Source organism: Sorex araneus, chromosome 4, assembly GCF_027595985.1.
Source record: "Sorex araneus isolate mSorAra2 chromosome 4, mSorAra2.pri, whole genome shotgun sequence".
NCBI lineage: Eukaryota > Metazoa > Chordata > Mammalia > Eulipotyphla > Soricidae > Sorex > Sorex araneus.
The window spans coordinates 41,115,061-41,140,895 of NC_073305.1; the positions used below are offsets into that span (position 1 = coordinate 41,115,061).

The 25,835-nt window shown below is 45.1% G+C and overlaps 1 protein-coding gene across 1 annotated transcript in view; it reads right to left on the reverse strand.

Moving 5' to 3' along the window:
• Nucleotides 1–25,835, reverse strand: part of ANO10 (anoctamin 10) — a 175,234-nt gene that overhangs the window by 35,083 nt on the left and 114,316 nt on the right. The window contains exon 12 of the mRNA XM_055134561.1: nt 8,044–8,160. Within this exon, the coding sequence (XP_054990536.1) occupies nt 8,044–8,160 (117 nt within the window). The remainder of the gene's footprint in view (nt 1–8,043; nt 8,161–25,835) is intronic.

Below are 25,835 nucleotides of genomic sequence, written 5' to 3' on the forward strand. Positions count from 1 at the left end.
GCATTAGTACGAGATTGGAGCTGGACCCAATCAGCCGAGAAACAAGCAGCATGATGGGAAATGGGGCTGAGAGATGCACAGCTACGAGGGCTTATTGGAACACTGCCCTCCCTTGAAGAAAGTTTCGTAGCTGACAGCAAAAGATCTACTGTGTGAATGAGCACATGCCAAAGGCTAACCGACTTTACCCCCAGAACTTTGCTGAGGCTGTCACAGCATGTGGAGAAGCCAGAAGTATGGTGGTAGTATGTGGTAGTATGGGAGGAGAGGCGGCTGGGCAGATAGTGCAGGGGTTAAGGTGTCTGCTGTGAAGCTGCTGATTGGTTAGATCTCTGGTACCACCTAGTCCCCCAAGTCCCTCTAAGATCAGCCCTGGAGGTTCCCATGCATTGCTGGGGAATCTCAGGCGGCTCTTCCTAGGGCCCTTGCATTGAACTGCCTGCCCAGGAAGCCAAGATCACCAGGAGGAACCCCCTGAGCACTGCTTGGGAGCTCCCCTCCCTCCAATAAAACTGTGGCAGGTTTAAGTGCCACCCAACCTTGTGCCAGCCATGACTGCCCTCCCCACTCCATCCCGGCATAGAAACAGCCCTGGCTATTGCAGAGATGGCATTTTGCCTCTTCCAAAATCCTGATCCCGGAACGCCTTCCCGCTACACCGAGAGGATTCTCCCCTACTGTCAGCACCCTCCCCACCCTCCCACACCTGGCTTCGCTCACGCCGTGTCTTACTCGAAGTTTCACTCCAGCTTCTTAAGGAGGTGGTGTCTCTGGCCTCCTCTGACTCTTGGGGCTGTGTTGTGTGGAGCTATGGCATAGGACAGTGAGGTCACCTGCCCTGAAGTTGCAAGGGTTGGAAGACTGGTGACCTGGGGAATGGACCATCCTCTCCCTTGAGGATTCAGGTTCTGGCAGTGCCTGCAACTGGTTTTCTTAGAAGCCAATTCTTTACCTGGATTAACATTTCATTCTGCACTCTATGTTGGCCCATCAACACAGGATTATAGATGCATGAGCCAAATACTCTAACACCCCCTCCTTGTATGCTATGAGACTCACTTTCCACTTGCAAAAGCTTCAGAGTTTGAGAGTACACATACAGGAAAAGAAAATGCCTGTAGTTCTTGGAAAAGACTGCAAATAGGTTACACCTACGTAACCCTGCAAAGTAAAGTTGCTGATCGGTGAAGCTTTCCTTTTCCTTTTCTTTTCTTTTTTTTCATTTAAAATTTTTTCTGTGCTTTACAGCGATTTGTTATTTTCTCAAAGTCTCCACTTGTACCTTGGCCCTGGAGTGCTGTCTGGTGTGAGGGTCAGAGCGGTGCCAGCACCGAGAAGTGGGATGTCTTCCTGGAAGTGCTCCACGGAAGAGCGAATGGTACCTGGAGAGGGCTCCCGCTATGTTTAATGGGACCAAAAATTGCTGAGAGCTAAATAAATCAATTTGAAAAGAAATAAAAGGGCATTACTGGGATGATATTTACTGTCTAGAATTCTTTGTAAAGGTCTCCAAACTGAAGTCTACTCATTTGAAAATGCCCTTTGAAAAGCAAACAATTTTATTTTCCCGAGTTTGCCTCTCACCTTCAAGTATATCTAATTTGCCTCTATATTTAGAAATAGCACATGGTTTCCTGCCTGACACGGAAAGAAAGAACAGGTCCCAGTACTTTCCTCCCCACCTCCACCCCGTCACAAGCTGAGGGAAACTGCTAGAACCCACGGAGCAGGCTCCTACCTGTGACGCTTGGAAGTGCTGGTTAAAATGGAGATTTCTGGGCATTCCTACAGATTTTCTATGGAACCATCCCTTCATTTTATAAAACACACACACACACACACAACAGAAAAACCCACCTCACTAATTCCGGGTGACTCAAATTGGCCCAGAACTTGCTGGCTCTTGGAACTCACCTAACCAAACTTGGGGTCTATCTCTCACGGAAGAGGAGAAAAGGGGGACGGAACAGTAGGAACGGTTTTTAACTGTGGGTGCGTGGACCCTGCTTTAGACTTAGGAAAATCAGAGTTTTGAGAGGGCAGGACCTGAGCAACCCCTAAAGTCCTGCATTCAAGGGGCATATTTTGAACGGTCCAATGATAGTTTCTCAGTCACACTTGTTCATAAAATAGAAACTAAAGCATAATACTGTAATTATTCACAAGGAGTAATATTTAAAGAGGAGCTTACTGTCAAACATGGGTCACATTCTCAAATAGTCTGGGGTTAGACAGGACATTAACAAAGATTCTTCAATATGCTCTTAACACTCTATGTTTGATCTGGGGCGCAAGAACAGACCAGGGCATATGGCAAAAGTTCGCTTGGCCTTGGGTCTTGGGAATAACTTGGTGAGTTAAGACTTACTTACCAAGCGGACAGTAAAATGCAAAGAAAAATAAGAAAAAAAATATTGCATCCTAGAAATTGGCACAACTTCAGCCAGTAAACAGAAGACAAGCCAGTTAATCTCAGTTTTTGAAAAAGCAAAAGTGAGGAGTCCCTGCCCCAGCTCTGCTGACCAGCATCCACCCAGCACTTTTATTCTCAGTCTGGGATTTTAAGAAAGATGTCATGGAGACAGGTGCAGGGAAGCGCCTTCTGTGAGTCTGCAGTCCTGGATGAGAACCCCTGACCATACTTCTTACTGCCTCTTGCCTCCTCGATGCAGCAGAGACATCCAAGCTGCAAGTGCAAAAATTACCTATCATGCAAGCTAAGGATTCCTGTTTGAGGACATTATTCAATAAGTGAACTGACTCTTAACCCTGCTGATATCTTGTTTCCCCCCCCCCCCCCTGCAACCTATCCATAAAGATCAGCATTCCAAAGCATAGTTTGTAAGAAGGTGATGTTAGATAAATGCATCTAAAATATATCTATGTCCTGGAAAGAAAAAAACAACAACTAAAGACAAAGTTAGGGCCAGGGAGAGCTCAAGGTGTGCAATCCCTGAGCGCAAGCCTGGTTCTAAGAGCGATGTGAGAGATGTGACAGTTGATCCCTGGGTTCAAGCCCAGCACCACATGGTCCCATAAGTACTGCCGGAAGCGACCCCCTCAAAGAAAGAACTCAAAGAAACTGGAAGTCTTTTTCATTGTTCCTGTCACTGTCACTGTCATCCCATTGCTCACTGATTTGCTCAAGTGGGCACCAGTAACGTCACCATTGTGAGACTGGTTACTGTTTTTGGCGTATCGAATACGCCACAGGTAGCTTGCCAGGCTCTGCTATGCAGGCGAGATACTCTCGGTAGCTTGCTGGGCTCTCCGAGAGGGGCGGAGGAATCGAACCCGGGTGGGCTGTGTGCAAGGCAAACGCCCTGCCGCTGTGCTATCACTCCAGCACTGTTCTTACTTTCCAAATACTCTGAGATAAAACTTTGGCTCATGTTAAACCTTTCAATGATGGTAATGACACAGAGATGTTTACTTTGAATTGGGGCTTGCTTCATTGTCTGGGTGTGCCTGAAGATACAAAGTCCAAGAGCTGAGGCTGGAGAGGACTCATGGTCACGCCCGAGTAAACCCGAATCAGCAGGACACCCCTCAAATAAAATCTAACATCTCTGTGGCAGGGCACCCCTCAAATAAAACCTAACATCACTTTCACGGGATTTTACGTGAATGTGTCTAGTAAACTCATGACAAGGGGGCAAGTTCATGGACATGTGCAATCGTGAGCACTGGGAAAGTTTTACTGACACAAAGCAAGGTCTCCCCTTGAGCTCCAGTTAATGCCAGTCATGGAGCTGTGTGACGAAACCTCACTACGAAGCAGAAGCCTCCCTGGGAATGCAGAAATCTGATTTTCCAAAATCCTTCCAGAGACAATGCTGTACATTAAAAAAAATGTATTTCTTCTACAAGCTCCTTAGAATTTTTGGAAGCTACGTCTTACACACATAGCAGTCACAATTTTAAATTTATGTCTGATATTTTTCACCATAAATCATAGAGTTGTAAAAAATAATTAAATAGTTGTGCCCAAGGTATTTGTCTGAAAGTGGCATTACTTTCTAGCACACTGTGAATACTTACATGAGTGGGTTGCTCTTTCAAAGATATTCAAGAGATTCTAAATAATACAGGAATCTTACATCTGCCATCACCCATTTAAGTTTCCTAATTAAGAACACGAATAGGTTCTTAATAGGAAAAACTGTTCCACGTTTTCTAGTTTTTGATATATATTTTTCCCACTTCTCTTAAACTTTATGCTAATTAAAAAATATTGGTTTTTTTTGCTTATAAGTCTTTTATCAACCATTCTTGTGTATGTTGCTGCAGTAACTAGATGTACATAAGTTGAAATATAAAAGTTTTAAAAATTTACTGTGACCAGTAAATAAATATTTAAGATTCGCTGGACTGATTTATCATTTAAATGTAAAATATAAGAATTTTAATGTTTTTAGGGACTGATTGACATTCCAATTAATTATTGGTGTGTGAGTGATCACAGTAACATAAATCAAAATATATGTTTGGATAGCATCTATCAAACTTGTTTTTTTGGCTATATTTTAGAAAACATCTCTATAAGGAGATAGATTTGGTTTTGAGAGGCAGGAAATGGTGGGTCTTTGTGAAACACAGGCCCCCTACACTTCCAGTTTGAAGCTTCTCTTCAAACCTGGGAGGTCTGCACAGACATGGGCAGATAAGGTACCTGGGCCTGGCCAAGGTCGAGAAGAGAGGAGACACAGTGACCCGCCAGGAGACACCTGCAGGCCACCTGAACCTGGCAGGTGGACATGTTTTAGGAAGTAGAACATGTGGAAGTTGAGGGTTTGAGAATCGAGGTTCAGACGTGCCAGCTTCTGCCCGGATGGTCCTTGTGAGATCCATGCCAGGATACACTCTGCTCCCTCTCCCATTCATCCTACTTCTCTGCTGCTTACCCTCGGGGGCCCTTTGGCTAAGAGAAAGCTGAATAGACACTTCAAAATATGGAATGGGGTGCCAAGTGCACAGTGCCCAAGCCTGCCTCCTTGCTCTGGACTTGTCCTGACTTTGCCAGAGGTTTGCTGAGGAATTTACAAACACACCCCACTTGGCCTCCTCCACAGCCTGGGTCCCCTATTAGTTCATGGTCTCCATCCAATTTTACACAGACAATGTATACAATGTGTGAAAATGTTTTACTCTAAAAATGTCCTTGTTCTTATCAGGTTTTTTTCCCCTTAAACAGTGAGAGTGTGTGAAGAATGTGTCCATGGTATTTTTCTCAAAGTGGCATTAGGAAAGGCATTATTCAAACTACCCACACGAGGGAGAACTTTGCTCCTCACTTACTTGTGCTAAATGCAGAAATGCATATAGGCAACATGACAAATAATCCCAGGACTGGGATGATAACTCAACAGGTTGGAACACAGGCCCTGCATACAAGTCAGAGCTTCAGTCCCCAGTACCACAAATGGAACCTTGAGTACCACTAGGAACAAGCAGTGACCCCCAGGACTGAATCAGGAGTACCTCCTGAGCACTGCTCTATGTGACCTAAAGACCCAAACAAAAAAACAAATAAGGCAGGCCCAGAGCGCACCCACACCCTACAGCCACACCACACAAACAGCCCACCTTCACTGCTTCATAACTAATCTCTGAAGAGACACCAAGCTGACAAAACTTCCAGGAACATGGATCATGGAGTTCCGAGAATGTACAGAATATACAGATGCATATACTATCCCGTAGCACCTCCAAATTCTACAATATTGACCGCCCAGCCAGAGCACAGCAAATTAGATGGGAAAGTGGCATAGAAGCCAACTAATCTCAAGCAAGAAACAATAACACAGAAGGCTCAACTAGCAACAAACAGCTTAGTAAATTCTCGGTGACTTTAATAGCCCTATGGTGAGATATAACAATTTTCATAAATATTCTTTTGCTGTACTATTTTTTTTTATAATTCCACTTACCATCTTGTTGTAACAATCAATATAAAATACTTTATTTTGTGCTGCCTGACAAGGGAAAAAGTTTGAGGGGTGGGTGGGAACAATGGTGGAAGGAAGTCAGACTGACGGTGGGATTGGTGTTGGAACAACTAGATTATGAACAACTTTTGTAAACCACAGTGTTTAAATAAAGTTTTTTTTAAAAAACATTTCGACCATTATGTTTTGGTACTCTTTAATATATAACTTTATTATGATCCTAAGAAGAATTATTATCCTAAGAAGAATCTTCTGTGTATGTTGAGGGGGGCACTAATTTGGATTTTGATTCAATCACATTCTAGAAAGGCCACATTAGTTTATATTTCTGTCAAGAGTATATGAAATAACGACACACTTTCCTCCCACATACAATTTGTTAATTTGTTGACAAAATAGCTAAAATGCCAGGTTTTATCATTGACTCAAAAAAGAAATTCAAAATTTCTTAAATTTTGAGTGATATTGAGCATTCTTATTAGCTTGATAGTATGTGTATCCATGTTATCCTTAGATTACTGAGTTGTCTTTTGTGGATTTGGAGAAAATAATGAATTAAAAATTAACTTTTTATATGTTACCAATGTTTCTCTAGTTCATCAAATTTATGCCTGAAATTTTCTTACACTTCTAGTGTATAGATATTTTAGATTTTCATGTATTTTACTTTCTCACTAATTTCCTTTATATTTGTGGGGTTTTGTACTCTGATGCAGAAGGCATTTGTGCTGGGAAATGTCTATAGTTTTTTTTTTCCATAGATCTTTATTTTTATTTATTTATTTGCTTTTTGGGTCACACCTGGCGATGCACAGGGGTTACTCCTGGCTCTGCACTCAGGAATTACTCCTGGCGGTACTCAGGGGACCATATGGGATGCTGGGAATCGAACCCGGGTCGGCCGCGTGCAAGGCAAACGCCCTACCCGCTGTGCTATTGCTCCAGCCTCTCCATAGATCTTTAATGTTTTTATGTTTCTTTCTTGGGGCTAGGGTACACCCTGCTCAGAACTTACTCCTGGCTCTGTGCTCAGGGATCACTCCTGGCAGGGCTCAGGGCATTGAACCTGGGCTGACCATATGCAAGACAAGCACCCTACCAGCTGCCCCTACTGGTCTGTGAGGTCGGTAAGGTGCCAACCCCAGAATATGACCTCCCCAATGATAAAATCTTTTTGCTTTCTCATTATTTACATGCCTAAGCATCACCAAAGAAAACTAGCTCTGAGAATCAAGAAGGTACTGTCTCCCCACTCTCCCTTTCTTTTTATTATTTATTTATTTTGGGACCAGGATTTACAAAGCTATTGGTAAAAATCCACCATTATGTCAGCATCCTTTCACCAATGATCTATTTCTTTCCTCTTTTTTAAAAAAATTGAAAAATGACTCCCCCCCTTCTTTTTCAAGTTAAATTAATTCACTTATGATAGGGGCACCATTCCTGGCAAACCTCGGGACAGTGGTGTTTAGAGGCCACCGGAGCAATACCCAGTAACACTGGAGGGGCAGAGGGCCAGCAGTGTAGGGGGCAGCCCAGCGCCAGGTAAAGGCTAGACATCTGCCCTAACACCTGGCCTATCGCTCTCGTTTGTGGTGGCGGAGGAGTCTCTGGCAGAACATGGGAGCCTGTGGGAAGCAGCTTCCACATTCTGATCTTTATTGTTGCTTTTGCCCACACTTTCTCCTTCTCTCCTGCTCCCTGCAGGATACTACTTGGGATTCAATTTCTTCTCTCTCTTCATGTTTCTGAGGAAGGCAGACTGAGCAAATGTGGGAAGCTGCCCCACTGTGATTCTTGGAAATCTCTTTCTCTTTCTTTGGCTAACTGATAGTCTTATTCTTTATTTAACATGCCTGAATATTTTTGCTTTGCTTAGTTTCAGTGTTTAAATCTCTGTGGCTCATATCATTAGGATTTTAGTTTTGTTTTGCCAAGCTAAGCTGGTGACTTCTGTACTTAGTGGGTAATTTCAAGGCTGAAGGAAATACAGAGAGAGAGGAGTGAGAAGGAAAGAGAAAGAGAGAGAACACCCAATGAATGATGGCCTTTGGTATTTGCTAAATACATTTACTTTTAAAACTCTTGCCCTTACCTGCTGCTTCAGTGCTTCCAACGACTCAAATTCCAATCTGGCCAGTTTCATCTGGATATGCCGTGGTTTGTCAGGAATGGCAAAGGCAAGGATAAACTTTAGAGCCAGGAGAGCGTGCTGGAAACAAGAAAAAGTACATGTTGACATACCACTTCAGACCAGGTTGATATGTAAGAAATGTTCGTGCATCCCAAACGTCAGTGCCTCGAGGCCACCATAGTGTCTGGCATGGCATCTCTCAGGAAACAAGAATCAATTAATGATCACAGTACACAATCTTTGGATGGCATATACTGTAGGGCAGGAACTCAGAATTGTACAGTGCACCCACTAAAACGTGGGAAGCTTAAAGCTGAGAGCTATTCCATTTCCCCTTAACACTAATCTCACAAAGACACTCTCTATGGCCAATTATAAAATGTTTAATGATGCTTCTTTCCCCCAGAACAAGCCATCAGGTTTGCTGCCTCTTCTACGCCTGCTCTTCAGAGTCACAGCCTCAGTTTACCAATAATCTCCTGGGCCAGTCTCATCCCACCCCACGGCGCAGCGCCAGCCCCCACAGAAATCTGATCCCTTGAAACCACAAAGTCACCTCCTTGATGAGAGCATAGATGACTCAATATTAAAATCGATGAAATAATTTTTATAGGTAAAACACCATTGATAGGCGTCAATAAAATCAGTGATCGATAAAGGAGATGAGATGCTGCATGACACAGTTGGCAGATTAAGAAGAAAGCTGGAAAGTTATACCTAATTCTTTATTGTGACATTTCCAAGAGGAGAATGAAGGCTAAACAACATGTTGATAGCTTGTGGGAGAGCATGAAATGGAAAAGGAAACCGTCATGATGTCAGAGAGAAGCAGTAACGTGTTCCAAAGACGTGAAACCCGGCAGAACCTCAGAGGTCAGGCCAGTTTGGGATTAACCAGAGATGGGGGAGGGCCAGGGGCTAAAAGTCTTCTCTAAAGGGCCGCTGCCATGGCCAGCAAAGACACTGAGAGACTGACCAGGCGTCCAAAGTGTGATGGGTGGCTAGTACAGTATGGATTCCATGCAGTCACGTGCTCTAAGCCTGAATCCCATTAATTCATTTAACAAGAAGCTAGGCATAATCTACAAAGAATAAACGAACATTTCAGGAAAGGTTTCTTCTTTCTTTTTGTTTGTTTCTGCGGCACGGTGGCTCAAACCCAGGCTTCATATATGCAAGGTAAATGCACTACCCTGACCCTGAATAATTTCAGAAAAAGTGAATGCGTCATGGCTTTATGCATTGGATATTAATATAGTTTTTAAATATATTTTTAAAAAATTTCACTAGAGAAAATATTAGACAAAGAACCATCAGGAGAAGATAAGAAATTCCACATAAACACCAGAGTAATAGTACAGTGGGTAGGGCATAGTACTGGGTTCAATCCCCGGTATCCCAGATGGTCCCCTGTGCAATGCCATGGCTAATTCCTGAGTGCAGAGCCAGGAGTAACCACCTAAGCATCACCAGGTGTGACCCAAAAGCAAAATAATAATAATAATAATAAATAAAATCTTAAAAAAATGAAATTCCACATAAGATTCAGAAACTGAGTCTCTTCAGGATGCCAGACCTCCCCCAAGCCCCAGTCATGGTCTCCTTCCCATCTCTTCTTAGTCTGAGTCCATTTTATCTTCTTTGGAGTCTGCATGGGAGTGAGCGGGAAACAGAACCTGACGAGGTCTTCCCTGGCACTTAAGGTGCCTGGAAGGTGCCAACCCTTCTTTGAGAACCAGGATGGTCTGTTAAGGAAATGGAAGAGTCACTTTGTGCTCTGGTTTCCTTAGGAAACAGTCACAAAACTATGGTCACAAACGCTGGTATGTCTCAGACACTATTGTTTATAATTGGGAATTGGGGGCTGGAGAGAGAGTAGAGGGGAGGGGGCGCTTGCCTTGCACGTTACCCATCAGGTTCAATCCCTGGCACCACATGACCCCCTGGGGCTCCGATGCAGTGACCTGACTGATCCTGGCACCACAGGACCCACGTGGCACCACGGCCTCAAGCCCTAGCACTGGAATGCTGACCCAGTTGGCTGAGAATCTCTGGGAGTCCCAAAGAGAAAATTAATGAAGCATTTTAAAAATTAAAACTGGAAGCTAGAGTGACAGTACAGAGGTTAGGGCACTGTGCCTTGCTTGCGGCTGCCCCTGGTTCATTCCTTGAACTGCATAGAGTCCCATGAGCACTGTCAGGAGTGATCTCTGAGCCCAGAGCCAGGAGTAAGTCCTGAGCACAGGACCCCAAAACAACATTATTTTTAAAAAATTAAGAAATAAAGAAAGTCTCTTGCCCGTGCACCTGCTGTCTTCCCCGGGGCCCCTCGGAGGAGATGGGCTCCAGCTTCCCTCCCCACCCTGAGCAGAGCTCCCGGTGGCCGAAGACCTCTGGATCCTAGCCACAGCCATGCTCAAGGTCCCTCTCCACACATTCGGATGAGCCTCATGCATGAAGGTACTGGCAGAGGAACCCAGGTGTGTAGGACCTGGGGCTGAGACCTCCAAGCTTGCTCGGATCGGGACTGGGCCTCTTTCGCCCAGATTTCCCATTTTACAGTAGCTAGGCGGTCACACCCAGGGACTGCACCCCCCCGCCCGCCCCCCCCCCCCCCCCGTATAATCCCATCAATGGCCAACATCCAGAGACTTAAAAGCAAGCTCCCGGAAGCGCTTATAGCCTACTTCTCCCTCTGGGAGAAACTGGCAAGCTACCGAGAGTTTCTTGCCCACATGGGAGAACCTCTCAAACTCCACATGGTGTATTCATATGCCAAAACCAGTAACAAGCTGGGTCTCATTCCCCTGACCCTGAAAGAGCTTCCAATGCGACATTGTTGGGAAGGACGAGTAGAGAGAGGCTTCTAAAATCTCAAGGCTGGGACCAATGGAGACGTTTCTGAGACTGCTTGAGAAATTCGATGATCAACAAGATGATGATGATGATGATGATGATGATGATGATGATGATGATGATGAAGAAGAAGAAATAAAATAGGGAGTCATTTAAACATTGTTGAAATTATTACAAGAGGCTGGAGAGATAATAGAGCAGGGAGGGCATTTGCCTTTCACATGGCTGCCCCAGGTTCAATGCCTGCATCCCATATGGTCCCCCAAGCACCATCAGGAGTAATTCCTGAGTGCAGAGCCAGGAGTAAGACCCTGAGCACCACCGGGTATGACCCTCCTGCAAATAAAGAAAATCTTATAAAATCTTCGCAAGTAGTTTGTGGTCACTTACTTTTCTAAAAATCTTTTATCATCAATATTTTTCAAAAGCTTGTTTGTAGAGAAATCCATTTCTTTTGAATTCCAGTTGCAAAACAGTTTCCAAATAAATCTATTTACCTCAGGCTTTTAGCATCCCCCTCACCCACTGTAGGGTCGCACTCCTTACAGAGTCTCACACAAACCGCCCAACAGAGCCCAGAGTACTCTGCAGGGAGCCGCAAGCACCACTGACAGCCAGCAGGGAAGCAGAGCCCGTCAGTGCCCCCAAGGAAGGACGAGTCAGGGAAAAGTGCTAGGGCAAGTATAGTGAGAGCAGGGGCGCCCCAGAGCTCAGTCCTGGTGGAGATGGGGCTGCAGGTCCTCCTCAGGCCTCCTGGGAGTGTCACTGCCAGAGAGCAAACAAGGGCCAGAAGCACACAGAAAGCTGGTCAGACAGGGCTTCCTGGAAGCAGCACATCTGAGCAGAGACATGAGGGTGAGGGGTCAGCTTGACAAGGGAGTGGGTGGGGGGGGTACAGTATTCCCAGTGAGAACCAAAAGGGATGCAGGGGCTAAGGAGAGGGAGGACACAGAGGAGCTGAACGCCAATGAGCTGTGAACCCGGGCAGAGAGGAGGCTGGTCTGACAGGAAAGGCAGAAGCAGAGATACCCCTGTGTGTGGCATGGAGGTGGGTGGGCTCAGAGGTGACAGAAGTTCCTGGAAGCTGGCAGAATGAGCTGAAGTGTGTGAGTGCCGTAGGGACGCAGCTCCCGGGAATGAATGGGGGACTTTGGAGCAAAAGATGTGATTTGCCTCCAGGATCATCCATAGAAATAAGCTCAGGATGAAAAGGGGGGTGGGGTGGAGTGCCATGTGGCCCACTGATATCCAGATGTCAGTGGGCTATGTAAGCGGAGATGTCCGGCAAGCGGTAAGGAGGAGGGGTCTTGCGTTGGTCAGGGGGCTGGAAGCTGAAATGTGAGATGTCGCACACAACCAAGCCATGGGACTGAACTAGACTTGCAAGAGTGTGCAGGGAGAGAGCACAGAGGGCCGAGGGTGGGACAGGGAGAACAGGAAGGTGAGTGTGAGTGACAGCGGGAGAGCCTGGAAAGAAGCTGGGAAGCAGCAAGTGGGGAAAGGCAGGAGTTCAGGAGGTTCTGGAGTTACAGCCACAACAGGGAGGGAGAGAAGCCAGGCGGGGTGCGTATTGGAAAGTCATGGATGTGAAGCCTGAGAAGAAGGATTGGGGGTGATCACTCAGACCCTGCACGGTGTGGAGTCAACTTGAACCCACAGGTTCAAGTCCCCAGGGGAATGAGAAGGGACTGAGGAAGGAATGAGCAAGGCAGGGTCAGCAAGGCAGGGTGGGAAGAAGGAAGAGGTGACGTGGTGAGTTGCCTTGCGTTTTGATACATCTCAAACCTGCTGGAATGCTCCGGAGAAGGAATGGAGAGATGGGCCAAAGGCAAAGGTGCTGTAAGGAGAAGCTCTACGAGGCAGGGCAGGTGTTGGGCAGGTGCTGGATGACAGATACCAGGTCTGACCCTGGCACTTCGAAGAGGGAGGGTTGACCTGGGCAGTCAAAACTCTGGGCACCGATTTGAGACTACAGAGATCTTTCAAAGCGATCTTGTTCAGAATAGGGAATTCAACACTTGAAACGATGAAGGGTGATGGGAGTTAGTTTTCTACCCCCATCATTTTTTTTATAGAACTCATTTTACAGATCTGTATTGAGTACCATTTCCTCAGAATTAATCCTCTTAATTCCCACTTGCCAAAATAGTGTACCTTAAGAAACAGAACTAAAACACTGATGTTATTAGCTAGATTAGAAGAAAACAGGCTGGCATCTTCATAGTGGACTTTGTTTGTTTGTTTTCTTTTGTGTCACACCTGGCAATGCACAGGGGTTACTCCTGGTTCTGCACTCAGGAATTACTCCTGGCAGTGCTCAGGGGACCATATGGGATGCTGAGAATCGAACCTGGGTCAGCCGTATGCAAGGCAAATGCCCTACCCGCTGTACTATCACTCCAGCCCCACACTGCGGTCTTTGTATGGTGGCAAGAAGCACCTTGTCTAGAATGTGTCCTCCCCACCAAGCCCCGTGAGCCTGAGTGTATGGCCCAGGACACAGGATGCCACAGTGACTTCACCAGAAGGGCACCAGCTTCAAGAATGGGGGTGAAACAAAGCAGAAAGGAGCCACACTGTCAAAAAAGCAAGGAAGGAGGGACAAAAGAGCCCCCTCTCCCCACCTCTTCTCTCTGGTTTCTTGTATTTAGCAGCCAGAATTTACACTGGGCATCACGAAGCATTAAAGAGGTTTCTGTGGTCAAGCCTGGGAGCCTTGATAATACTTACAGCACCGCATTTCAAAAGATCAATTTTTTTAACTCCTGTTTATTTGTTCTGCAAATCTGCTTCAAAGCGAGGAATTGCTTTATGCTGAGAACTGAGGGGAGGGCGGGGCTGTAAAAAGCACTTTTCCTAGTCCTACTTGTTTTAGTATATAAAAGAAAACCTACACTGAAAGGAATCTGCTCAGATGTGAAGAAAAACACGTACCCCCAAATGAATGGCTGGGTTGGCGTTCCATGGAGCTGTCTCTGAAAGAGAAGCTATTTCCTGGGCCATGGGGGTGTTTCTTCACTAAGGAACCATCTTCTTTAAAAGTAACTCACAAAAGTATGTTCTCAACAACGTGAAGGAGAAAAAAGAAGGGTGGGGGTGTGGGCAGGGCGATGGGCAGAATTTAAAAACCAATAAATACAAAGGAGTTGATTACCCATGACACTCTATGCTTCAAGTATGATTATAGGGTGTCTTCAGCGGGGCAGGGACCGAGAACAGCACTCAAGCTCTTGGAGGTTGAGTGTTTGCCAGGGCCAGCCACCGGAAGGGACAGTCGACTCTGCCACAAGAAGGTCGCAAACCTCTGGTCACTGCAGGTCTGTCAAGCTCCTGGGAGTCCCATGCCAGGTGCACAAACAGTGAGGGGGGAACGTTTTATTTTACAGAAACGAGGAGACTCGTGGCATGATCGACAGGAGCAGCTGTGTTTGTCGCCGTGTGTCCCCAACCCTGTCTCTTCTGAAATAGAAAATGCAAATTGCTGCTGGGTTCTTGGAATTCTGAACAGCTCATTTGATTTCTACAGTGCTATGTCTGCCACGTTACTTCCTTCCATTCAGAGCCCAGCCACCAGTGAATAAAAGAAACTCCGCGCCCCCCCAAAAAAAGCATCTTCTGCTGATTACCAGACAAATTACCTGCCAAGTGCAAATTAATAAGAAATGATTAATGAAGATGAGCTTGGAAAAGAATAGTATGGAACTGGGCTCTTTAAAAAAAATGAATTAGGTTGTTAAGAAAAAGAAAATACTGCAGGGAAGTTTCATTTTAAGATGGTAAACCAAGGGCTGGAGAGATAGCTCAGTGGCTTGGAGCACATGCTCTGCAGGCAGAAGACCTGGTTTCAATCCCCGAGCACCACCAGGAAAGGCCCCTGAGCACCAAGTTGGGAGGAGTTCCTGAGCACCAACACCAGATATGACCCCCCACACAAAACAAATATAACAAAAAAAGGATGGTAGAGGAAGCACACACATTTACTTCTTCCACGACCACAGGATTCCCTGAAATAATAGAAATTATCTTCTAGAAAGATTAAAAATGGAAAACAAATAAACAAGCCAAAAAAAACAAATCTAAATACAGGGCTAATGGAGAAAAAAGTGAAATTTAAGTTTCCTGTAACAAAGATCCCTCACAGAGCTCAGAGAGGGACTGATGCAAGACAAAAGGGAAAGATTTGGCCAATGGGTCCATACCACGGTTCCTGCACTAAGGAGCTCACTTTAGGAAAGTCTCACCCATGAGGAGCTTTGTCTTATACCACCTTATAGGAGAAAGGCTACAGAGTCTCCTCTTGCACGTAAGCCCAGAGATCTGCCTTTAGAAGAAAGCATAATGTGCTGGGAAAACTCCTTACGCAGGGTTGGCAGGTCAAGAGAAAAGCTAGGCCACTGTCATGTTAGGTGCCGACTCAGAGACCGGAATAATGTCAGCCCAACAGTGGAAGAGAAAAACCAAACCTTGTTCCCAGAAGAGACAGTGATAGAACAAGACACTTAAAACAAAACAAAGCAAAAACCAAAGAAAACCCCTTCGTGAGAATTCTAAACACAAGAAATCCAAGTAGACTGGGCGAGCACAAAGTCAAGAATAGCTACACTGGAACGGATAGGAAAAGTAACTGCATTTCACCTTTGATCACCCTTGTCCAAGCTGGCTATCAGTGAGACAACATCTAACTCAGGGTGTCTTCCTAGGGAGAAAAGAGAAGAGTGGGATGATTGCTCCGTGTTTTAGTGTGGGGTCACTGAGCTCCAGAGAAGATCCAACATACTAAGCACACAGGTCACTGAGAACAAAAGACAGTGTGGAGGCCTGTTAAAGCATTTCAGAACCTGAGCTGGAGAGATAATACAGCGGGTAAGGTGCTTGCTTTGCACGTGACTGACCCAGGTTCAATCCCCTGCATCCCCTAAGGTCACCTGAGCCAACAAAAGTAATTCTTGAGTGCAAAGCCAGGAATAACCCCAGGTTTGACCTCCAAACAAACATATACACACAATTAAAAAAAAATATTTAAGAACATAGTACTCAGACACTGAGAAGTGCAAGAGATTGTAAACCCCCAAAAAAGAAACCACAAGACTTCCCTGCTTGGGAAATTACATGCACAAGATCAGAGAAGACCCCCAGGAAAGGTTTAAGACATCCTCAGAATTTCTAGCTGGGCTGACTGATGGCATTCTTCCCCTATACAAAGGTAGTTTATAAAGACTCTATATTTCAAGTGCTCAGTTCCCAGTAAACAAACAGGGGTGAACAAACACAACATGGAAATATGACAATCAAAGAAATAAAATTAATTACAAAAAAATTGACCCTGAAAAAAATAGTTCATTTAAAATTTAATCTAAAATTTAATCTAAATTTAATATAAAATTAGTTAAAGAAATAATTCAAAATAATAATTGATATTATTTTTTAATTTATTAAAAATAAATTAAAAATAATTTAAAGACGTACATTGAACTACAAGAGAATACAAATAGATAAGTAACCGAAATCAGGAAAATGAGAGATGGATAAAATGTTAATAAGGAGAAACTAAAAGCATGTAACTACACAGACATTCTGTACATGCAACTAGGAAAGAATACAATACCTGAACTGAAAATGTCATTAAATTCAACAGCACTTGATCAAACAGAAGAATCTGAAAACTCAAAAGTAGATAATTTAAAATGATCGAGTCAGAGCAGGAATAAAAAAGAAGAAAATAAAGGTAAAGGAACCTTAGGGATATTATCAAACTGATCAATACATAAATTCTGGGGATCTCAGGAGGAATACAAAGAAAGAGAAAGTGGTCGAGCACTTACATGAAGAACTTATATTTGAAAATTTGATGAGTGGGTACCAAACTAAGATGAAGCAAAAAGGATCTACACCAAGACACACTGTCACTGAACTATCAAAGGAGAAATCTCAAAAGCAATAGGGGGAATCTATCCTGTCACATACAAGGGGGCTCCTGTAAGATTTTCAAAAAGATATTAGCATAATTAAAACCAATCAGAAGGAACTGAAATGTTATTCAAAGTCCTGAAATACAAAACTTTTCAACCAAGATAATTATATCCAGAAAAAGTAAACCTAAAAAAAGAAGAAATAAGAACCTTCCCAGATAAACAAAAGTTGATGGAATTCATTACTAATTAATAAGTCTTATAAAAATGCTAGAGCAAAGGCCTATGGATGACTCAGGGGTTAAAGCACCTGCCTTGAAGATGTGAGGCTTCAAACTGAATCCCTGCTACATCCCCCACCCCCGCCAAGTACCAGCCATGGTGCCCTTGGCACCACAATAAAGTGTGTAATCTATACTCTATCAGGTGTGTGTGTGTGTGCGCGTGCGCATGCGAGTGCACGTTGTAATTCTAGCAGGACACTCATGGCACGCATCACAAATGAGTGTCTGAGCCCTATGCTAGGTCTGTGACCCGCCCCCCTCATCCCCCACTCCTCCAGAAAGCACATGTGTGAGTATCACTGTCTGTAGCACTGTCGTCCCGTTGTTCATCGATTTGCTCGAGCGGGCACCAGTAACGTCTCCATTGTGAGACTTGTTAGTGTTTTTGGCATATCGAATTATGCCGCGAGTAGCTTGCCAGGCTCTGCTGTGCAGGCAGGATACTCTTGGTAGCTTGCCGGGCTCTCCAAGAGGGATGGAGGAATCAAACCCCGGTTGGCCGTGTGCAAGGTAAATGCCCTACCCGCTATGCTATCGCTCTAGTCCACATGTGTGAGTACCACAAAGAAATGTGTGGTCCCTAGTGAATATCACAACCACAGGATATGCCAGCCAACTGTGTGTGAAACCTGGCCACAGCAACAATAGCAGCAGCAATAAAGGTGTTCTGTAATGGAATGGGGGGAGGAAGAGCACACGTGAGACCCTGGTCAGTCTCAGGGTGACGCCTCCTGCAGCAGGACACTGCAACTGCTTGAGCCTCTCTTCCCTCCCGAGACACGTCCACCATCACCCCCTGACACTGCATGGTGGGCAGTGAAGATACAGGAAGACTGATTTCTACAACGACCCTTACTGTTGTAACCAGTGGGGCTTTCTGGACACAGTGAACGCCAAGCTGGGTGTCTAGACTTCAGTGGTAGCAACTCTAACTTCCCAGCTATCCTTCGGAGAAGAAATTACTACAAAGACTGTTATTGTCCTTGAGCGGAATCCCCCCAAATCAGATAGTTTCTATTCAGAAATGAAGAGAAAGCAAGCCCCTCTTCCAAATTTTTCTCGTTCTAAGTCTTCATTCTAATCCAATTAATGCTGGTTGCTTGAAAACATAAATGTCCTTCCAAAGGCCACAGTATTACCTGGTGTGTCATTACAACAGAATTTTTACGACCAAAGTGTGCTTCTAATGGAGAACTTGGGCCCGAAGTAACAAGTGTTACATCTCGAGCACTAAACCGTAGTAGCAGCATTAGCTGATTTATCAGGTGACAGACAACAGAAAGACTCTAAGCTGATCCCCATATTTAAATGACCCACAGAGAAGAAGAGCCTGGAAAAGACTGGAACTGGGGCGGGAGGTGGACATGGCGAGATTTTTGCCCACTCCCCTGAGGACAGCTCATCGCTGCTGTCATTGAGCAAATAATTAGTTTGCCTAGTTATTGAAACCTTCTGCTTCAGATGTTTCCCTGAAGCAAGATTTAGTGTATTTACTACAGAGCATATGCTTTAAGGTACTATTTCTGTAACTGACAAATTTATATAAAACAAAATAAAATCTTAAGGACGTTATGAGTACTTCTGGTATCAGCTCCAGCTCGCCGAGTGCTTAGAGTGCAACCCCGTTTGCCGATGCATGGGACAGCTGGGCACATGGCAAAGTGACATACTTCCCCCCAGGCCTGTCCTAACAGGGCCTGGGGACAGCCCCGGCCACCCTCTCAGCCCTCCAGGGAGAGCTTCTGGAGCAACCAAGAGCTGGGAACAGAAGAGGAGACTGGAGCTCTGACTGACCGGACTAAGAGAACAGTGATTCCAATGAACTGAGTGGCTGAGTTTGACTAGCACGAGAGAGGAACCTCTAAAGACTTCAGTCATCCAGGGTTCCCCCCACTAAAAGGATGTCGCTTTAAGAACACTATGGCCTCATAACTCGAATGCCAGGAGAATCTCCTCCAGCATCTTAAAGTGGGAAGAGTGGACATGAGGATATTCCAGAACTTTCTCTGTAACAGTGGCTAACTTCCCAGGGGAATTCTGAAACCTGATTCCAAACCTCCCTGCCTCAGTCAGAAAGCCCTTCCTACCGCGGCCCCTCCAGACTTCCCCTCTCTTGGAGGGATACACAAAAGCTATTGCTCTCCCTGCAAAAGTTAAGGGCTTCTGGGAAATAGGGAGCAGTGTAGTGGGGAACCCCGCATGAGCCTGGCCAGTGGGGTGATTAGAACACAGGGGAACAGTTGAGCAGTGGCCGTTCTGAAACATGGTGCGCAACGACCGGAATGAACCAGAAGGTTATGAGACAGCCCCTCCCAACATCTTCCAGGCACCAGCGGGGCTGGGTCAGAAACTGCGACAGAGTTCCGAACACACTGCTCTTTGGTCCTAACTTACTCCTTTCCTATTGCTTAGGCTTCATAATATAACAATGATGGTGAAAACCTTGCATCAGGGTAGTGGGGATCCCTGTAAAAAGAAATTTTCTTTATTATCAAAGTATTTCTGGAGCATAGATGTGAAGTTCACAATGTCACAATCGCTCTGCATTGTGTTCTCTAAGTCCATTCTTACAGACATAATCGCTTACAGAGGTGAGTGTGGGCTGAACAGCCCGCAGCACAAGGGAAAGGTGAGATGGGTAGGGACCCGCCCCACCGCGCCCTCCAGGACGAAACAACTGACTTGACTCCCCCAGCTGCTGGACACTCCACATAGCCAGCTTGATTGTGGACACCTCCACCCCCACCCCAGAAGCAAGGTTATGAGAGGTGGAGAGTGAAAGCCGGGCCGTCTGTCTCCTCTGGGAACAGCTCTGTGGCAGCCAGAGGACAGGAGTTCCAGAGCTGTACCCACTGCAGCTCTCGGAGAAGCAGCTAAGTCACAGCTTGCTGCTGGACAGTGGCTCTTTCCCACTTCTTCCCCTGCTTTGATCAAGAGCTTTGGCTCTCAAGAGCTTCTCTACTAAAGGTTCTGCACCCAAGACTCTGTCTCAGTGTTACCCCACCCCACCCCCACTGGTTTATGACAGCAATGGTTTATCACCGAGTTTCGAACTCTCTTTGTTTTCCAGGAGGTAGGGACTCCCCAGGTGCTGCTGGGGGAAGGCCTGGCAGTATAGGCCTGACAGAGCGGTGCTCAGGCTGACGGTGCTGCTCAGTCTGCTGGAGCCGGGAGCAGTGACGGGAAGTGTGTGGCCATGTGCTCTAGGGGACCAAACTCAGGCCCCGTGTGTGCTCCGAGAGCACCTTTGAAATATGTGCCTCATCCTAAAGCACCTTTCCTATGGTTTGCCTGTAAGTGGGAGTAGGAATGCAGAGTGGGGAGACACAGCTGGGAGAAGTTACAATACAGGCAAACTCTCACAGGCAAGGACCCTGCCACGCAGGTAAGGAGCTTATAGACACTTAAAACGAGACTATGAAGAAATATGAATTTTAAGCAGATATGCCAGATTTTCCACATTCAAATACCCACTATTCACTTCAGCAATGAGTCTGGGAGACTCCAGGGTTATCCAGAAAACAGGAATTGCAAAGTCAAAACTCTCAGATGCAGAGGCAGCACGAATGAACAAAAATGCCTACCTTTGGTGGTTCTCTACTGCCAACTGTTTAAGGCACACTGACAATTTAGTAACGTCTCAAGCTTTCCTTCTACTTGTGAATGAGTGTGCCACTCTGAAGTCAAATCCACTGAAAAGTTTGTTACTAATAAAGATTTAGAGCTAATAAAATAGGCTACAATTCTAACTTTGCTCTGAGCTTAGAAGTGAATTTGCACCTTTAAAAACTGCTTTACTGATATATCTGATTTTTTTCCTTGAGGGAGTATAGTTTAATGGCTTTTAGTATATAATCCTTGAGTTATGCAACCATCACTACAGTATTGGGACATTTCCTATCATCTCCCCTCCCCTACCGCATCCCCATCCACTTAGTCATTACTTACCAACAGCTGATCTCACCTATGCCAAAGCAATCACTAACCTATACTCTGCATCTATAGGTTTGTCTATTCTAGTCAGTTCTGTAAATAGAAGCTGGCAATATGGGTCCTTCTGACTGTCTAGAAATGTTTGATTATATGGTAAACAACATTTTATTTATCATCAATCAATGGAACCTTGGAGATTGTTTTCATTTTAAAGTTATTGTGAATACTGCTCTTATGAGTATGTATAAAGAATCCTGGAGCACGCCCCCCACATTTTTTTGTGTGTTATGTACAAATTTATGTGTAAACATATGTTTCAATTTCTCTAAGAGAGTAGAAATTGTGGATCAATTAGCAACTATATAATATTTTGAGGAAAAGCGCTACATAGTAGCTGTAGCACTTCCTAGTCTCCACATCCTCACCATCAATTTTTATAATTGCTCTAGGAGGCGTTGCAGAATTGGAGCCGAATTAAAACTCAGCTGGAGTTTAGCTTCATGTGGGAGGTAGAAAAAACAATAAAAAAGTAATTTATATCAAATGTATCAGAGAACAAGTATCACATACAAAGCAAAGAGGAGGCTATGGTGTGTTTGGGAGAAGCAAACATATATACTTAGAGAGGCCAATCAAGAGAGACCTCACCAAGAAGGCGAGTCTCAAGGAAGGACCTAAAGAAGGTGAACGAGCTGAGCACTCGGGCACCTGAGTGAGAGCACTTTTAAGGGAGGGGGAAACAAAGGTCAACCCCTGAGATGGTAGCTTTATTGGTGATTCAAGCAGCTTGGAAGAAGAAGAAGGCCAATAAGTCCTATGGAGAATGAAGTGTAGAATTGAAGATAAAAGCAGAAAAGGTACGTGTATTGCCACATGTCTACTGACAAAGCAAGTCACTGCCATTTACTATGAATGAGGTGGAAAGTGATCAGAGACTTCTGAGCCAAAGAGTAACATGATCTGGTTGAGTCTATTAACAGAATTACTGTGAGAGCTGTGTCAAGTAAAACTGGACAAAGGGTCTGGGGGTGGGGGTGGGGGTGGGGCAGAAGCAGGGTGGTCAGTGAAGAGATCACACAATAATTGAAGAGGAAGATGGCGGTGGTCTGTTCCAAGAGAATGGCAGTGGGGATTATGAGAAGTGCTTGGATTCTGAAGCTGAACCAAATGGGATTGCACAGACAGGGACAAGTAGAAGTGAGGCATGGGGACACATGAGGGTTTCAAGACCAAACCAGTTGATTTGCCAAATAAGATGTGTAAGTCTTCTGAAAAGAGCAAGCTTAGGCACAACCTAGAGCTTACCTTTGGAAACAGTAACACGGAGACACCTGAACCCAGTGCAGAGGAAGTCTGAGGAACAAATACAGATCAATGGGAGAAGGAGCCAAAGACAAGTAAACACTGTGTGCGGGTTTAGGGGGCTGCTGTATTTTTGATCCACTTTCTCCCTCTGATCATCAGCCTAGGCTTCATCCTTGGAGCGTTCTGCTGTGGACCCCATTTCTTTCAAGGGGAGTAAGATGTGCCGGTCAAGATGGCATTTTGGTAGAGTGGTTGTTCAAGAAAAATTTAAAGAGAAAGTGGAGACAGGGAGCATAGACAACTTTTTCTAAAATACTCATTTAAAGAGAAGTCAGGCTGTGGCTAACTGGACAGAGACATGAGGTCAACGTGGAAGAAATAATGACATGTTTGTGTGCCTGTGGAAATGAGCCCACAAAGAGGAAATAGGACATGCACGGGCGTATGTTGGGGGAGGACCCCTGCCTGAGAGACATGAGAGACGAGAATCCAGCCCATGAGGGTGGGGGTGTCCCTAGCTGGGCACAGGCACGGGTGCCTCAGTCATGGGCAAGAAGGTCGAATGCACACAGCAAGGCTGCAAAGAGTTTTCATTTTGATGTGTCCATTGTTCCAAAGAAGTGGGAAGCAAGGTTACCAGTCAGGAGGAAAGGAGGGAGAGGACCAGATGGGAGACTGAGGGAGGGCAGCAGAGGAGGGAATGTGCCAAGAACATGAGCCTGACTTCCAGGCAGAATGAAGGGGCATCTGAGGCCAGTGACTAGCAACTGAAACTGGGACCGGTCACATGGCTATCCAGCAGTTACAAGGTCAGGGTGTGCCTGTGTATCATACCCCCCATCACGCCAAGGGGTGGTGATAGGTGCAGATCCAAGGGGCTGAGTTCAGCGGGGGCAGACAGGTCAAAGAAGGAGAGAGATGAGGATGCGGGCCACTGAGGGAGCAGGATGGACAGCGATGTGCAACAGAGCAAGCGGAAAGGGGTCTGCAGAGAATGATGGCCAGCCAGGCCCTTGAGTCTGGGCCACGGGGCAGGTGGCCTGTGAGTGAGACAATCTGTGCACTAGAAGATGCTCGTGGACAGGACGACAGCCTAAGGTGCTGGCACTGCTCGTCCCTGTGAGAAGTTGTATTTAACAGATCTGACAGGCTCTCTTCTCCCTTCACCAATGAAGTGAGGGGCCTTCCTAGAGGGCCTGGGTGCTACAGGCGTGGTTTTTTCCTCACTCTCTAAGCTGTATTTGTGCCACTTCCAAACTACAACCACATATTGATTCTCAACATTGTTTTTTCTTTTTTGACATCAGATTCTGGCTCTAGACCTTGGGGAGTAAAGACAAAAAAAGAAATAGGAGAAACAAAGTATGAAAAAAACCAAACCAAGCAAACAGAAAACCTCCTTGATAAGCCCTCTCCTGATTTACCTACATAAAATTTTTCCATTGCCATATCACTGGTTTATAATACTATGGAATCTACAGGGTTAGCTTTAAACATCTCTCTGCACAACTGCCACCATTCCTCGCTCCAAGGATGCAGTGCCATCCAGCCTACCACCACAAAGACTCCTGCCATTCCTGCCACATCACCACTCCCACCCCCAGGAGCCACTGTAGTTTGTGCGGAGTAGAGGAGTTAGTTTTGTGATTCATATTCCACATACAAGCTAAACCATCTGATAATTATCTCCCACTGCCTTACTTAATTCCTTTAGCACCATCACTCCAAGTTCCATCCATTTTTAACTTAATCTTATTCCCTCAAATTGTATATCAGAGTTTCTTTATCCAAGCACCCACCAATGAGCATTTAAATTGATCCCATGATTTCAGGCCATTTAAACTGTAGCCTCCACCCAAACACTTAAGATCCACCTGTATGCTTCATAAGTGATGCCATTCTCTGACACATTATACATTTGCTTAAATATATTTAACGGTCTGTTTCTTCTATGACTTGACTCATGTGTTTGCGGTATGTGATTCTTTAGCTATGGGTCTCAGCCCCATATAAGGCCAAATTACTTTTCAAGAAGTTGTTTTGAAATAGCTTTCTTTTATTCTACCTTGTTAATAGTGGACTGAGTGATAGTACAGCGGGTAGGACATTTGCCTTGCACATGGCTGACCAGGGTTCAATTCCTCTGTCCCTCTCGGAGAACCTGGCAAGCTACCGAGATTATTCCACCTACCTGACAGAGCCTGGCAAGCTACCCATGGGGTATTTGATATGCCAAAAACAGTAACAACAAGTCTCATAATGGAGACATCACAATCGAGCAAATCGATGGACAATGGGATGACAGTGCAACAGTGCTATTACAGTGCTACCTTGTTAAGAGTAAATGGGTTATAGGATATCTCACTTAGATACTGACTTACGTGGGGAAGCGTAAACATTTGTTGGGTGAAAAGGAGTCACAAGTGGAAAACATTTAGGAGGCCCTGTTCTAGAGCAGGTCTAAGTGCAACAGAAGCAAAGAGTTGTTTGCTTCTAGTTTCTGACACTGGAGCTGAAGATTAGCTAGGGGAATGTTTAACATTTGGACAACACACACACATTTCAGTACCTGCAACAGGATGAAGTCATTCATTTCTTTAAATAGAAACAGATAAGCTACTTTGGCCCACTCCTCAGATCACTCCCCGGGAACCTGGCACTGAAGAAGAAGCAACAGTCTCCAGCACCTGCAGAGTCATTTGGAGAAAAAGGAAAGGACGCCACAAAAATAGAACCTTCAGAGACAGCAGTGTAGAATGAGCAGTAATCCCAATTGCACTTCTGAGTGTCATCGTTGATACCAAAAATGTGTCTGTTTTAGGCCTCCTAAACTTCTGTGATACACAGAGGCACTTGTGCCCTCAAGGTGCTAAATATCTGCTAAGCCTGTGCATTTTCCCCACATGTGCTTCCATATGAGCTCTGGCACACACACATCAGGGGGTAAACTTCAGACTGTGTGTCCTTATGTAGTACTGGCTATAGAAGCAAAGGGTTGAGGTCAGCCTGAGTAGTCCTCACTAGCTGGCAAAGAAATAGACGAGTAGAGAAAGTTTTGGTAAGTTCAGAAGATGAAAACGTATGCAGCAGTATGAAGTGAGGAACTTGATTTATAGATTCAAGAGCACAGTGAAAACATACACTGAGTGAAAGCTAATTAAGACATTTGGCTCCCAATATCCATGCACATAAATGTAAACACATACAAAACAACACAATTTAAATAGATTTAATACGATGGAAGACATAAACCAAGTAGCAGCAGTCTGGATGCCTGTGCTGAAGGAGAGCCACAAAAGAGGGGGTAAATGTAGTGCAAGCAAAGATGGCTGTGCCACGAATCAAGGAGTAGGATTAACTGCGCATCCTGTGTCTGAGTTATGGTGGTTGTAGTCACAGGGGAAAGGGAACAGGGGAAAATGTCATAGGGGGAAATGTTCTACGAATAAAACACAGTAAGCATGGA